This window comes from Mizuhopecten yessoensis, unplaced genomic scaffold, assembly GCF_002113885.1.
Source record: "Mizuhopecten yessoensis strain PY_sf001 unplaced genomic scaffold, ASM211388v2 scaffold8811, whole genome shotgun sequence".
NCBI lineage: Eukaryota > Metazoa > Mollusca > Bivalvia > Pectinida > Pectinidae > Mizuhopecten > Mizuhopecten yessoensis.
Window position 1 is genome coordinate 904,966 of NW_018407733.1, and position 15,259 is coordinate 920,224.

General features: G+C 36.5%; 1 protein-coding gene across 2 annotated transcripts in view; it reads right to left on the reverse strand.

The window, feature by feature from the left end:
• The window catches only part of LOC110456590 (tyrosine-protein kinase SRK2-like), a 36,416-nt gene that overhangs the window by 14,657 nt on the left and 6,500 nt on the right, over positions 1-15,259 (reverse strand). For both annotated transcript variants that reach the window (XM_021507412.1, XM_021507413.1), the window contains exon 2: positions 11,139-11,448. In XM_021507412.1, coding sequence (XP_021363087.1) covers positions 11,139-11,313 — 175 coding nt within the window. In that variant the 5' untranslated portion in view covers positions 11,314-11,448. The remainder of the gene's footprint in view (positions 1-11,138; positions 11,449-15,259) is intronic.

The window sequence follows — 15,259 nt, forward strand, 5'->3', positions numbered from 1 at the left end:
TTTTATAGCTTAGAGTTACTTCCCCTTACAATATATTCCTCTTTCATTTTGATACTGTGCACTAACAAAACATTTTATAGCAATATTTGTAACGTGTAGGATTGGTACTGATCAATAGGTCTTGAGTTTGATCTCTGGTGGTAATATAAAACAGGATCAGTTATATGCTGTGAATGCTGTCATTGGAATCAAGCACTCACAAAACCAAGATGCATAGCACAATCGCTGATATTAAATTCAAAATAAATTGTACATTATGACTTTTTTTGTTCATGAAATGAGTCCAATGACGAAGGCAAGTGATTTCATGTAAATTATAAGTTAGCAGCATATCAGGATATAGCGACTGGTGTAACAAATATGGCATAGTAAGGAATTAAATGAAATAACTGATCTGACCAGTGATTATGATGTAAACACAAAAACCAACTTTATATCATTGCATACTGAAGTTAATTCATTATTGAAATTCATTGAACTTAATTGAGCATAGAATGTTGTTGTTTGAAGAAGATTTGTTTGAATCAATCAGATTAAATGAAAACACAGCACAGCTTTTAACAGCTCATAGATAAAATTGGAGATTACAAGTGAATTTTCACACAATAGCACAGACTCTTTTGGAAAGAAAAGTAAAATATAATTATTCTTTAAAAGTGGTAAAGCGCATTGATCTTTAATAAACTGTTTGTTGTGACATCACATGTACCTTCACACACTTGTATAATAAAAATTAGTAATTTCACGTTAAAACTAATGTTATCACTATTTCCTGATTTCAGTTTTTTCACAGAATCCTTGATTGAACAGTATTTACTGTACAATAATGAACTCTTCCTGGTTTATGAAATCATGAATGCAAATTCTATTCATCGATATGCTCCAGTACACACACATAAACAAGCTATGAAATTCCCACGTTCATACTTTGCAAAGAAACATCTTTAAAAAGACGACATAAACTCACTGAAGTTTCAATAAATGTCTTGAATCAGTAGGTAGTGATGTACATTTCAGTAGGGACAAATTATGATTCCTTCATAATGCTTTGTGTAATATGCCATTCGTCAGCGCAGAAAAATATTATAGCCATTCACTTGTATCATATGGCTCAAATCCTTGTACATTGTTGAAATTGTCATATATGAGTTTCATCTATGTATAGAGTATATATATGCACATGAAAAAAGATAAACAAAGTAAATATGATATTGATTTAACAAAAGTGTCATGACATAAGGACTTTCAGCAAACCCTTAAGAGTAGGTTATTGTCTCCCAAAAATCATCTTTAATTCTCAAGTTTAAAAGTCTCTACATGTTTGCCATGTGCTTTGATTATTAAAATTCCACAAAAAATGTTATTTGTTTTCTGAAATTGTCAGGGGTCAACTGGAAGCCCTAGACATGGTTCTGTAATATATAAGGACCATATATAACACGACCAGGTAGTTTGAATTGATCACCTTTGAGACTTGACAACAGTACTATTCTCTATATATGATAGGAATCTAATCAAATGAATACTGGCATGTAATAAAACAGGCCTATAATTTATAACTCTGGTTACTTTAAAAACAAAACTTGACAACCATGTTTTTTCTATTCCATATAATACATCTGTATCAGTTCACAATCTCAAATAAATTCTGGAAGTTTTCATGTTCTTTTTTCAAAATGTCTAACATTATAGAAATTTTCTAGTACCTGACTAACTGTAATTACGAAATCAAAGGATATTCAGGCACTCAACAGTACAACATGGACCTGAATTTACATTACAAGAAAGAGAGGCTCCAAGAGAAATAGGACTGTGAGGGGTTCTCACAGAAGTAGGACTGTGAGGGGTTCTCACAGAAGTAGGACTGGGGAGGGGTTCTCACAGAAGTAGGACTGGGAGGGGTTCTCACAGAAGTAGGACTGGGAAGGGTTCTCACAGAAGTAGGACTGGGAGGAGTTCTCACAGAAGTAGGACTGGGAGGGGTTCTCACAGAAGTAGGACTGGGAGGGGTTCTCACAGAAGTAGGACTGGGAGGGGTTCTCACAGAAGTAGGACTGGGAGGGGTTCTCACAGAAGTAGGACTGGGAGGGGTTCTCACAGAAGTAGGACTGGGAGGGGTTCTCACAGAAGTAGGACTGGGAGGGGTTCTCACAGAAGTAGGACTGGGAGGGGTTCTCACAGAAGTAGGACTGGGAGGGGTTCTCACAGAAGTAGGACTGGGAGGAGTTCTCACAGAAGTAGGACTGGGAGGGGTTCTCACAGAAGTAGGACTGGGAGGGGTTCTCACAGAAGTAGGACTGGGAGGGGTTCTCACAGAAGTAGGACTGGGAGGGGTTCTCACAGAAGTAGGACTGGGAGGAGTTCTCACAGAAGTAGGACTGGGAGGAGTTCTCACAGAAGTAGGACTGGGAGGGGTTCTCACAGAAGTAGGACTGGGAGGGGTTCTCACAGAAGTAGGACTGGGAGGAGTTCTCACAGAAGTAGGACTGGGAGGAGTTCTCACAGAAGTAGGACTGGGAGGGGTTCTCACAGAAGTAGGACTGGGAGGGGTTCTCACAGAAGTAGGACTGGGAGGGGTTCTCACAGAAGTAGGACTGGGAGGAGTTCTCACAGAAGTAGGACTGGGAGGAGTTCTCACAGAAGTAGGACTGGGAGGGGTTCTCACAGAAGTAGGACTGGGAGGGGTTCTCACAGAAGTAGGACTGGGAGGGGTTCTCACAGAAGTAGGACTGGGAGGGGTTCTCACAGAAGTAGGACTGGGAGGGGTTCTCACAGAAGTAGGACTGGGAGGGGTTCTCACAGAAGTAGGACTGGGAGGGGTTCTCACAGAAGTAGGACTGGGAGGGGTTCTCACAGAAGTAGGACTGGGAGGGGTTCTCACAGAAGTAGGACTGGGAGGAGTTCTCACAGAAGTAGGACTGGGAGGAACTTCCACATACAATAATAATAATAATAATATACAACATTTATATTGCGCCTTATATAATTTTTTAAATTTCTCTAAGGCGCTTTACAACATATGGATAATAGTAATGGCTATAATTGTGAAAACAAAACACAAAGGCTTACAATCACTTTTATAGATTTAAGCAAGCAATGTGCACATAAATGAACAAATAAAAGGGTGGTATTTACATGACGTCTTTGCAAGGATTCTAAAATGCGGGCGTGAAGAGGTGAGTTTTGATGTCCCTCTTGAACTTGGCCAGAGTATTTGACTTTCTAATAGCAGATGGTAAGCTATTCCACAACGTAGCCGAAACCCTCCCAAAGCATCTGTTTCCGCAGGTCACAGTACGAGATTTTGGGACACACAACAAAGATTCTGACTCCGACCGCAGTGATCGTGACAGACGAAGGATTGAGAGGGGCTCCAAAAAGGTATATTTGGTGAGATCCAAGAAGGGAATGCCAAAGTGTAACAAGAGGCCCAGAGGGCCTGTATCGCTCACATGGATATCTAACCAATCATGGCAAAATATTCTCCAAATGAGATCCAAGGGAATATGCCAGACCCCAAGACCAATCCTTGTAGTATATCTGTATTAGATTTTTCATGCCCAGCAATTTAATGTATAGTTATGGGTTGGGGATCTCAACTGTTTCCATGCTGTGGCTCAGATACTAGGTCCCTTGAGTTGTGGCCAGACCCCCGGATCAATTCTAATATCATGACTGCATTTGTCTCTTTTTGCCCAGCATTTGTATTTATAGTTTTGGGGTGAGGATCTCAACTGTTTCAAAGTTATGACCCAAGGATTACTTCTGCAAGGGTGGGGCAGACCCTGGGGTCAATTCTAATATCATGACTGCATTCGTCTCTTTATGACCAACTATGGTATATATAGTTTTGGGGTGGGGATCTTAACCATTTCAAAGTTATGACCCAGGGGTTAAGTCTCCGAGGGTGGGGCAGACCCCAAGGCCATCCTGGAAGCATATGTGCATTCATCTCTTTATACTCAGCAATTGTATATATGGTTATAGTGTGGGGATCTCAACTGTTTCCAAGCTGTGACTACGAAACTAGGTCCCAAGGGGTTCGGTCAGACCCCAGGGTCTATTCTAATATCATGACTACAATCGTCTCTTTATGCCCAGCATTTGTATATATATAGTTTTGGGGTGGGGATCTCAACCGTTTCAAAGTTATGACCCAGGGACTATGTCTCTAAGGTTGGGGCCAGACCCTAGGGCCATCCTAGAAGCAAATGTGCATTCTTCTCTTTATACTCAGCAATTGTATATATGGTTATACGGTGGGGATTTCAACCATTTCCAAGTAATAAAGTTTTTTTTGTCTCCCCTAGCCCAGGGGATCAGCTCCAACATTTATACAATTTTGAATCCATTCCTCCCATGAATGCTTCCGACCAAATATGATCGATATCCATGGCATAGTCCTACAGAAGAAGTCATTTATAGCAATTTAGCTAAATTGCCCACTTTTGGCCCCGCCCTCCCCTTAGCCCCCTGGGGGGTCAGCCCCACCATTTTACAATTTTGAATCACCACCACCTATAGGGATGCTTCCAGTCAAATATGGGTGATATCCATCATTTAGTTCCAGAGAAGAAGTCGCTTAAAGCAATACAGCCAAATTGCCCCCTTTTGGCCCCATCCCTCAGCCCCCTGGGGGGTCAGCCCCACCATTTGTACAATTTTGAATCCCTGACTCCCATGAATGCTTTTGATCAAATATGATCGATTTCCAGTGTATAGTTCTACAGAAGAAGTCGTTTGTAGCAATATAGCCAAATTGCCCCCTTTTGGCCCCGCCACTCAGCCCCCTGGGGGGTCAGCCCCACCATATGTACAATTTTGAATCCCCACCACCTAGGGATGCTTCCAGTCAAATATGGTTGATATCCAGAGAAGAAGTTGCTTAAAGCAATATAGCAAAATAACCCTTTTGACCCCGCCCCTCATCCCCAGCATTTGTACAATTTTGAATACCCACCACCTAGGGATGCTGCAAGTCAAATTTAGTTGAATTCCAATCAGTGATTTAGAAGAAGAATTTGTTTAAAGAAATTGTTGACGTACGGACCAGGTAAGCTTATAATGACATGTACAGGGTAATATAAGTAGTCTATATAACTCCATGTGCCATTTTATTAGCCAATGAAATACTATGAGATAAAACACAACATATCTCTCTGGACTAAATCAACAGTTGAATACCTGCTGCACAGTTCATGTAGATTAGATTTCCATGTTTTTGCATCAACCAAGATAAAAGATTTGTATCACAGTGATGACAAACACTATACAGTAAAGAGTTTCTCCTGTGCATGCCTACAACTTAGTTCTAAATGGCATAGCATGAATTACCTAAAAAAAAAACTGCAAACTATCCTGATCTACCTCGTGTGTATTTTGAATACCTAGACGTTGAACCCTGACCTCAGTATTTAGTTATCTAACACCAGTGTGAAGGTAACTTCCTGATTTCGATAAACAGATAAAGGACTACCTATGTATAGGTATAAATACAAGTAAACGGTTTGGTAAGAAGTCTAGAGATTTGTGTTGGTTTACAAAAACGTATGTCTCTACCTATTTCCCAATTAAGTCACAGCATGGAAAAGATTTTGCTGGAAATAATAAACACTTATTTTACTGTTGATCTAGAAGAAAACGTCAGTGTCCTAGTTATAGTGCACTGCACACCTCCTGGAGGTGATGCAGGTATACTTCAAGTAGAAATTTCTTTCACAGTTTAAAAATTATCACATAAACAAGAGTTTATGAGAAAAACATGTTCTAATATAGTATGTCTCCCTTCATTCAAAGGTGGGACAGGATAAAGGACAGAATAATGTCAAACTTGACAGGTAAATTACATAAAAATAGTAACAGTAATGTTACCATGCACCTGAAGGACTAATACAATGAAAACGTTAGTGAATATTGTATTGTGTTCTATTATCATACATACAACATTGATCCAGTACATGCCCAGTATTAAGTCCACATGTATTTATTCTTAACCTTATAATAGACAACAGCCTGTTGATGGTGCTGGACAAACATAGCACAAAAAATACTGCTCAAAAACTTTAACCTCAAGCTTGCCAAAAAACGTTAACCAAGTCCAATTAAGCTGTTTTTGGCCCCTAAAATATGAAAATATGGTTCAACACATTGCTTACACTCCATATAAATGGCTCAAACTTATAATAGACAACAGTGTACTGAGTGTGAAGATCCAGCACTGTCTGCAAAAACTTGCCCAAAAAATTTAACCTCAGTGAAGTGGGACGCCAACGCCGGGTAGACTACATAAACCCCACTATTCTTGGAATAGGCGAGCTAAGAATGGTGATACAATAAAGTAACAGAAAGTAATACATGTAATGGCATTCCATACTACTATATCATTCTATATTTGTTATATTGTAACTTAGGACATTATTTACTTCCTTATAAGGACATGCTTTCATCCTTATAATATATATACACAGTGTGAATCAGAATTTTAAAATGATCAATCTACAATTTTATGTAGGTCATTTACTATATCCAAAACCAACCTATATCTGTGTATATACCATCAGCGGAATATATAAACATATACATGTATTTTTATATATATGTACAGTGAAACCTGTCTAATCTGACACTTATGAGACACAAGATATTGGTCAGATTTGATTTGATTTTCGAATATTCTGTTATTATTTGAAAGGTTCCATAAGAAATGAGATCACATCATTATGCTGTGGTATTATAGAATGTCAGAATACTCAGGGGTCAGATTATATATTTCACAATATTGCACAACATATACAATTGTTGAAAAGGCTAAAGTGAAAGTTTCTTTTTAAAAGATTCATCCCTTATTTCCTTATGTCTATAGTCAGCAAATAAAGGTTTCATTTCATAACAATCAAAAATATTTTTGGATTATATGATACACCTTTACAGTTTTACCATACAGTAAAACCTGCCTTTACCGACACCTGACTTAAAGGACATATTGTAATATTCGACACAGTTCTGTGGTCCGTAAAAGGTTTATTTCTCTGTCCATAACCAAACAAATAATTCAGTCCTTCTTGAAGTCAGTAAAAACAGGTTTAATTGTATTTCAGCATAAATGCCAGTCCATTCATGGTATAAAACATTCCGGAGCCGTGTGATTGATACTCCACCACAGCGTTACATACGATACCAGTGGAAGTTACATAGATACGGAGGTCCAGGAGGAAAGATTTATATACCACAGTAAACCTTACCTCTGGGCCTGGATTTGTTGTTCGCTGAAATGTTAGTCACTTATTAAATGTGTTGAACATAGGATAGTCGTAGGAGCTAACAGATTATAAGTAGATATTGTAGGGACCATATAGGATTCTCTGTTAAAATCAATTGATTAGACACAGGTGATTAGACACAGGTGATAATATTAAGATTTTATTGGAAGTTCTAACATACTTAATTTTCCCACAAGTTAAATACAGGTGTTACACAGCAGAGTACAACAACACCATTCAAACAAGCTGGAGCTTACACAATCATTGCTATATTGTACAAATTTAACACAAACAAGAGGCCCAGAGGGCCTGTATCGTTCACCTGTGTCTTTTGTTACATGAAACTGACATATAGGTAACTTCAAACCAAATTTGGTTACAAGAACACAAGACATTTTAACATCTCTTAAACGCTTAAGATATTGTTGTTTGAAATTTCAAATCTTAATTCTAAAGCTTTTAACCCACATTGACTTTTGACTCTGACTAGCACTCAAAGTTGACATGTGACCTCATTACTGTTATAAAGAAAACGTTTCACAGCTGGTCTATATAACATACCAAAGTATCATGACTCTAGTCCAAATGGTTCTTAGGATATCGTTGTTCGAAGTTTTTAACTTATTTGACTCCTGTGATCTTAGAGTAGGTCACGGTCATTTTAAAGAGGAAACTTTATAGCACTCTATCCCTGGTACCTACCGGCAAAATATCATGACCCTGGGCCTTATGGAACTTGAGAAGAAGATTGTTAAAGCTTTTAACCCATGTTGACGCTTGACCCCCGACTACCACTTAAAGTTGACCTTTGACCTCATTACTGTTATAAAGAAAATAGTTTGCGCTGCTGGTCTACATAACATACCAAAGTATCATGGCTCTAGTTCAAATGGTTCTTGGGATATTGTTGTTTGAAGTTTTTAACATATTTGACCCCTGTGACCTTGAAATTAGGTCAAGGTCATTTTAATGAGGAGACTTTATAGAACTCCCTCCCATGTAACTACTGGCGAAATATCATGACCCTAGATCCTCCAGTTCTTCAGAAGAAGTCGTCAAAAGAAAAAGTTGACGGACAGATAACAGATGCCGCAGCACGGCATAAGCTCACATGGCCCTTTGGGCCAGGTGAGCTAATAAAACAATACCAAGTTTAAGATCAGCATATGGAGTATCGCACATCTGAACACATCAAGCAACAGGTTAGACATGTATAGGATACACTTGGTGAAACTATAGCTAAGAAGTCATGAACAAAACCTACAATCTACTTACACTAGTATTATATATTGTACCTGTACAATCTACTTACACTAGTATTATATATTGTACCTGTACAATCTGACTTACTTTAATGATAAACCAAACAAATAACAACTGAACAATAGGGAAGAGGGGCAGCATTGATTGCTGAAGATTAAGAATTAAAAATAAAGATATACCAAAATTGCAACAATTCAGAGCACCGCATTGTGCATCAACATATGACTACAATATCCTTGTTGAAGGGAAATACACATCTCTGTTTTGTCTTATTTTGGCATAATGGTCGAAAAGGAATATCAGTAGTTTTGAATGTGCATATTAATTTTACTTTTCCAAGATTTCAACTGTCAGATAAGCATGTTTTTCAGAAACCATTGATTGGCAAGTGTTTTTATGCCTTCCGTTAGAAAATTACATTATCAGATGTATACTATTCCACTAGACCAACACCTGGAGCTTGTAAAGTTTAGCCCAACACCTGGAGCTTGTAGAGTTTAGCCCAACACCTGGAACTTGTAGAGTTTAGCCCAACACCTAGAGCTTGTAGAGTTTAGCCCAACACCTGAAACTTGTAGAGTTTAGCCCAACACCTGGAGCTTGTAGAGTTTAGCCCAACACATGGAGCTTGTAGATTTTTACATCAAAGCTAGTGATTTTTTTCATATTACTACACAGTATAAAGATATATGTCAAGCAAGTGTATATTTTTCAAAATCTACTTGGGTGCTAGTTTTCTAAATATGAAACTTTACACCCTAATTGATTTTGTACTGTTACGTCAAAGCTAGTGATTTTTTTCATATTACTACACAGTATAAAGATATATGTCAAGCAAGTGTATATTTTTCAAAATCTACTTGCGTGCTAGTTTTCTAAATATGAAACTTTACACCCTAATTGATTTTGTACTGTAACAACAAAATACAGCAGTTTTAACGTTGTAACAGTAACTCGCTTACACTAAACAACTACTAAATAGGAATGACTATTACAATGAATAAGGCTGCGCCATGTTATTGATTTTTCTATGTGAGTCAGGTCTGATGATGAGCAACCATTTCCATGAGATATAACACTGGAAAGGTGAAGTTGGTTAACAGATGAACACCACTTGCAGGAGTGCAGAATACTAAGTAACTTTATTTTCATTACATATTTTGTAGTTTTACCTGTCTAAGCAAACCCTGTTTTATGTGTAATAATGTGTAAGCTGAGCTTTTTTTTTTTATATAATCTTGAATCCTGTCTAAATAAGACCCTGTATAATTGGAAAATCTATTTAAAACAAAACCCTACATAATACAGAAACCTGTATAACCCAGACCCTGTATAATCTGAAGTTTTCTTGAAACAAACCTTTCATAATCTGGAATTGTACATTTTAATTGGAAACATGTTAAAACAAAACTGTGAGACCTGTTCAAACTGTATAATGTGGAAACCTATTTAAAACCAACTCTATAAAACTTGTAACACTGTCACAACCAAACTCTGTATAACAAGGAATATCCTTTCTAAACGAAACTCTATACTTATAATCTGGAAACCTGCCTATAAAATAACTCTGGATAATCTAGATACCTGTACAAACCAAAATCATGTTGTTTATAACAAGATTATATTTAGTTCAACATTCTATTACATTAATTTTAATATGCTTTCTTTTGCAAACAAATACAAAAATTTAGAATGATGTTTTTATTTCCTGTCCTCTGATGATCAATTTGAATCAATAAACATGTATTTTTAGTTTTGAATTTCAACCTTATTTAAAACAATATATATATATGAGAATGAAAAGTTGTGTATGGTTGTAGTAAGGCTGATCAGATTTCATCAACACTTCACTACATTCACTTTTACTCAACTTACTGGTCCAACATTTCTAACTAATTTTTATCTAAAATTAATAAGTTCATAAAGGGTCAAACAAAACTAACTAATCTACCCAAAATCAACAGTACACATGCACATTACAACAATCCCGCGTGCCGAAAGTTTATCTCTTAATGAGAATGATACTTCCCGGAATCTAAGAAGATAACGACAAGTGATGTGGTAGGCTAGAGTGGTTCATGACCTTCCTTGATACACACCTAACAGTACAAAGTCCAGATCATAAAATAGCCTCTGTGTCTCAATATTGCTGGAAGAAGCAAGAACCTGATTGAAGTGAATTTAGAAGAAAAATAATTCATAAGATAAACATAGCATTATCCTGTATCAGCAAAGAAACTGTCAGATAAACATAGCATTAACCTGTATCAGCACAGAAACTGTCAGATAAACATAGTATTACCCTGTATTAGCACAGAAACTGTCAGATAAACATAGCATTACCCTGTATCAGCACAGAAACTGTCAGATAAACATAGCATTACCCTGAATCAGTACAGAAACTGTCAGATAAACATAGCTTTACCCTGTATCAGCACAGAAACTGTTAGATAAACCAAAATCACACACCTTCAGTTCCAATAAAAGCAGAACTTTCAACGAAATTTTATTATCTCCTGTAGAATTCTTCTCAGCAAAAGCTTTGCTAGTTACCATTGTTATATTTATGACCCCTAAATCTTAAAATCAAACAAAGATTAACTCCTTTGATTATACCTGTTGGGGTTGGCGCTTCACTATTTTGGCGTCCGGTGGTTTTCGTAGGATCCTCTGTGTAGCGTTCCCGTTTTTTCTCGGTACCCTCAGATGGTTCTTCAGCTGCTTTACTGTTTACGTCCGTAAATTGAATATTTGATGCATTACTCTTATCCTTACTTTGCACACAACCCATGATGTTTGTGTTTTATATCACAGTTATAAATAAATTGAAACAGATTGCCACTGGTCAGTCCCCTGTCCTTGTCTGTGGTCAGTGGGTAGTTAGTGTGAGGATATCCAAGTCACGGGACATCCAGTCATGATTGGTCTGAAATACAACACAATCTGCATTAATTAAGTCATAACCTGGTAGATTCATATATTTTTATATATTACATACCTGGTGCATCTTACTTAAGTGATATAGTCAGTTTTCGGGCCAATTATAATACAATGTCCTGTATTTTACACCATGATCATTCAAAATGTATTACAGAAGTAACTAGAATTTCAGTGTCATTTTATGCTATGGAAATGTCACATCATTATTCCATCCTCTACATTATTTTGTTTATCATTGCTATGCAATTCAAATTAAAAATGTATACTGTGTAATTGGTAGGTAATGACTACCTCACAGTACTGCATGACTCAAGTTGACAACACGTTGTATAACACCCCACCCCACCCCCTCATGGTAAACCTCTCACAAATTCTTGTGAAAATAATCAACAATATTGGCAGATGACCCCCCACCTGAAACTAAATTTTGTTGTAGTTTATATTACCGTATTTATCCTACAATAAACCGAGGGGGCCAGCACATTCATTCTGGCTTATGTAGAGGTTGGGTTTATTGGAGGCACAGTAATCTAGTGGTAGGATGCCGGGCTCGTGACTGAATGTTGCGAGTTTTAATGGCACGGCACTGTTTTAAACAAGATACTTTACTCCGCTTATTCCAGTCTACTCAGCTGTAAATGAGGATGTGGTTGCATTGGGCAGTGCTAGAATTGTTGAATGCTAGCTGTGAGTACCGAAATGGCAGTACTGGCTGTATGCACCCCAGGGAGTTGGGTTTTAGTTCAAAGATATTGGCTGGTTGCAAAAGCCCTATAACCAAAGATAATAATTTGTGAACCGCTTTGAGACAACCTAGGAACTACCTAGGAACTGGTAGGTTGTGATAAAGCAGTATATACAAACCTGGAATTATTATTATTATTACTATTATTGCAGGACAGTCAAATAGCATTTGTTAGTATTTCTACCGAACTGTATTTGACAACGATGGGCCTAGTATGGGTTTATCGTTGAATAAATAGTGTTTATTCCATTTCTTTTCTGTTATTAAAATGCATATATGACAATAACTCAGATCAGGATGTGTTGGTCTATGCAGACTTAACTGTTATTTGGTCTAGTAAACAAGTTGTGGTCCCCGTTGTAGGTGATATGAAGGTGTTTACTCTCAGCAGGTATTATAGTTATGACCATATCAGGTAAACAAACCTTCATATCACTGTAAACCACCCCAGCCATAAAGTGAAATATCATTTAGATCAATCCTATCACTTTCTATCGTACACTAACCGAAAAAGTTTTTCTTGTTGAATCGGGGTTAATTTCTTAATATTGAAACATTAACAATTATGTGTAGATGCCCTTTTTAGGGAGTTGGAACATTAAAAATTATTGTTATATTGCAGAAAAGTATTAATTTAACAACTATAATGTAGCATGTTGGATTAGCTCTCTGCTTTAATTAAGAGGCCTCGAATCCATTGTTGATTTTTTGTGTGTGTAAAAGTTAAATATAAGATATCGCCCTTAAACATAATCAAATATAAATATACTCTTTGTTAGACCATTCTTATCAGGCAATAAGCCATTGTCTGGTAATAAGCCCACCCGTATCTATAACAGTTTGGTAGAATGCAAACAAAAGCTGTTTCATTGCCCTGCTGAAGTCCATAGCCCAACATTGAGTGAGAATGTATGTGTTGGCACTCTGAGCTTTTGGCAGGATATTCAGTCCTTTTTACCTTTCTTTAATCTGGTATACTTTAAAGAAAACTGACTTTACTCTCTCTTGCCCGCCAAACGCTCTGACAGTGTGTAATCCAACACGTCAGGACACAAAAGTTATTATGTAAACCAGGAAGAAATCTTTACACTTGGTCGGTAACATTGACTGAAGTGGACATTATATCTTTATACAATTCATCATTCACTTCAATTTTTTATGTCGTCTGTACCTTATTCTGACATACCTGATTTCTCTCTCAGTAAACAAGACCACTACATCTTATAAAGTCCATTTCCTTTTTGCTTGCACACTCTGTCCTGATTTTTTGTTTGTTATTAATATCCAATGTTTAATTTGGGATATTGTTGGTAACTTAAATACTCAATGAGTTAATTATTGATAGTTAAGAATATATGCTACCTTTCATGTCATACATGTGATCTGTAAACTGTATTAGAGTTAAGTCCCTTTTTAGTTTAAATTGATATCCATTGTCAGTGAAATGTATATTTGGGACAGTGTTGGTAAAAAATATATTCCATGAGGGCAGTTTTTGTTAAGGATATATGCTACTTTATTATACATGTTATCTGTGTTAGAGTTACCTCCCTTTCTATGTATTTTTGTTACTATATATCTACTATCAGTACACCAATGTTTGGGTAATGTTGATGGTAAATATACTCACTAAAGGTTGACTATTGATAGTTTAAAGTATCTGCTACCTATCCATGTGATTTGTGAGATAGATAACTCCCTTCTTAGATTATTGTATTTATCCGACAATTAACTCATGACTGGTAATAAGCCCATAACTACTGCAGTTTTGTAGAAATGCCAACACATGTTATTTAAATGTATAAGCCTCTGGTCCTACTTAAGGATGAATATGGTATATAACAGAATGCTTATTGAAGTATACTGGTACAATCTTGTGTACCTATTAATTTAACTTGTCAATAAATAACAAACTCTAATTCCACATCACATGGTTCCTGGTTTGAAACTCTTTGTGAAGAGAGATACATTTTGTACACAAGTTACAGAGGTAGTATAAACCCTTAATTGTTCATGTTTAACATTTTACTTGTTATATGGTTCTGGAAACCTACACCCACATGCCTTTAACGTAGATCAGTTAGCTATAGGCATTATGTACATTATGCATGTGTAGTGTACTTTCATAAAGTGAAATATACCCTAAGGTAAAAACTACCTGGTATGTACAGTAAAACTTCAATATAACGCCCCTCATTTCAACTTGCAAACTGGCTTACCATCAACATATTTCTAGGTCTCTTTTTGGGAAATGACTTACATAAGGCAGATCATACTGTTTTAAATAATCACATCTTAAATAAATTTAATTTAAAGTCCAATTTTCCCTTTTTGTTAATGTAATGTCCCTCCATGTTATACGAAAGCCTTTAAACAATGCCAAAATTTGACTGGACAAGTGATGGCATTACAACAAAGTTAATTCTTATATAACACATATTATTAAACTACCTGTACCGCGATACTCCTCGTAATATTCCCTGCTATAGAATTAAGATATTAATTTTAATATTAGTTTTGAGAGAAATATCAACTTACAATTTACTTTTTAAAATGCTATGAGTAATTTGTAATTAAGTATGAAGTCAAACAATTTAATACAACAAATATCATCACAACATCCTGGTTTATAAACCTTTGTTAGCCTATTGATACATTCAGGTTCCTGGTTCATAAACCTTTGTTAGCTTAATGATACACGCAGGTTCTTGGTTTATAAACCTTTGTTAGCTAAATGATACACGCAGGTTCCTGGTTTATGAATCTTTGTTAGCTAAATGATACACGCAGGTTCCTGGTTTATGAATCTTTGTTAGCTAAATGATACACGCAGGTTCCTGGTTTATGAATCTTTGTTAGCTAAATGATACACGCAGGTTCCTGGTTTATGAATCTTTGTTAGCTAAATGATACACGCAGGTTCCTGGTTTATGAATCTTTGTTAGCTAAATGATACACGCAGGTTCCTGGTTTATGAATCTTTGTTAGCTAAATGATACACGCAGGTTCCTGGTTTATGAATCTTTGTTAGCTAAATGATACACACAGGTTC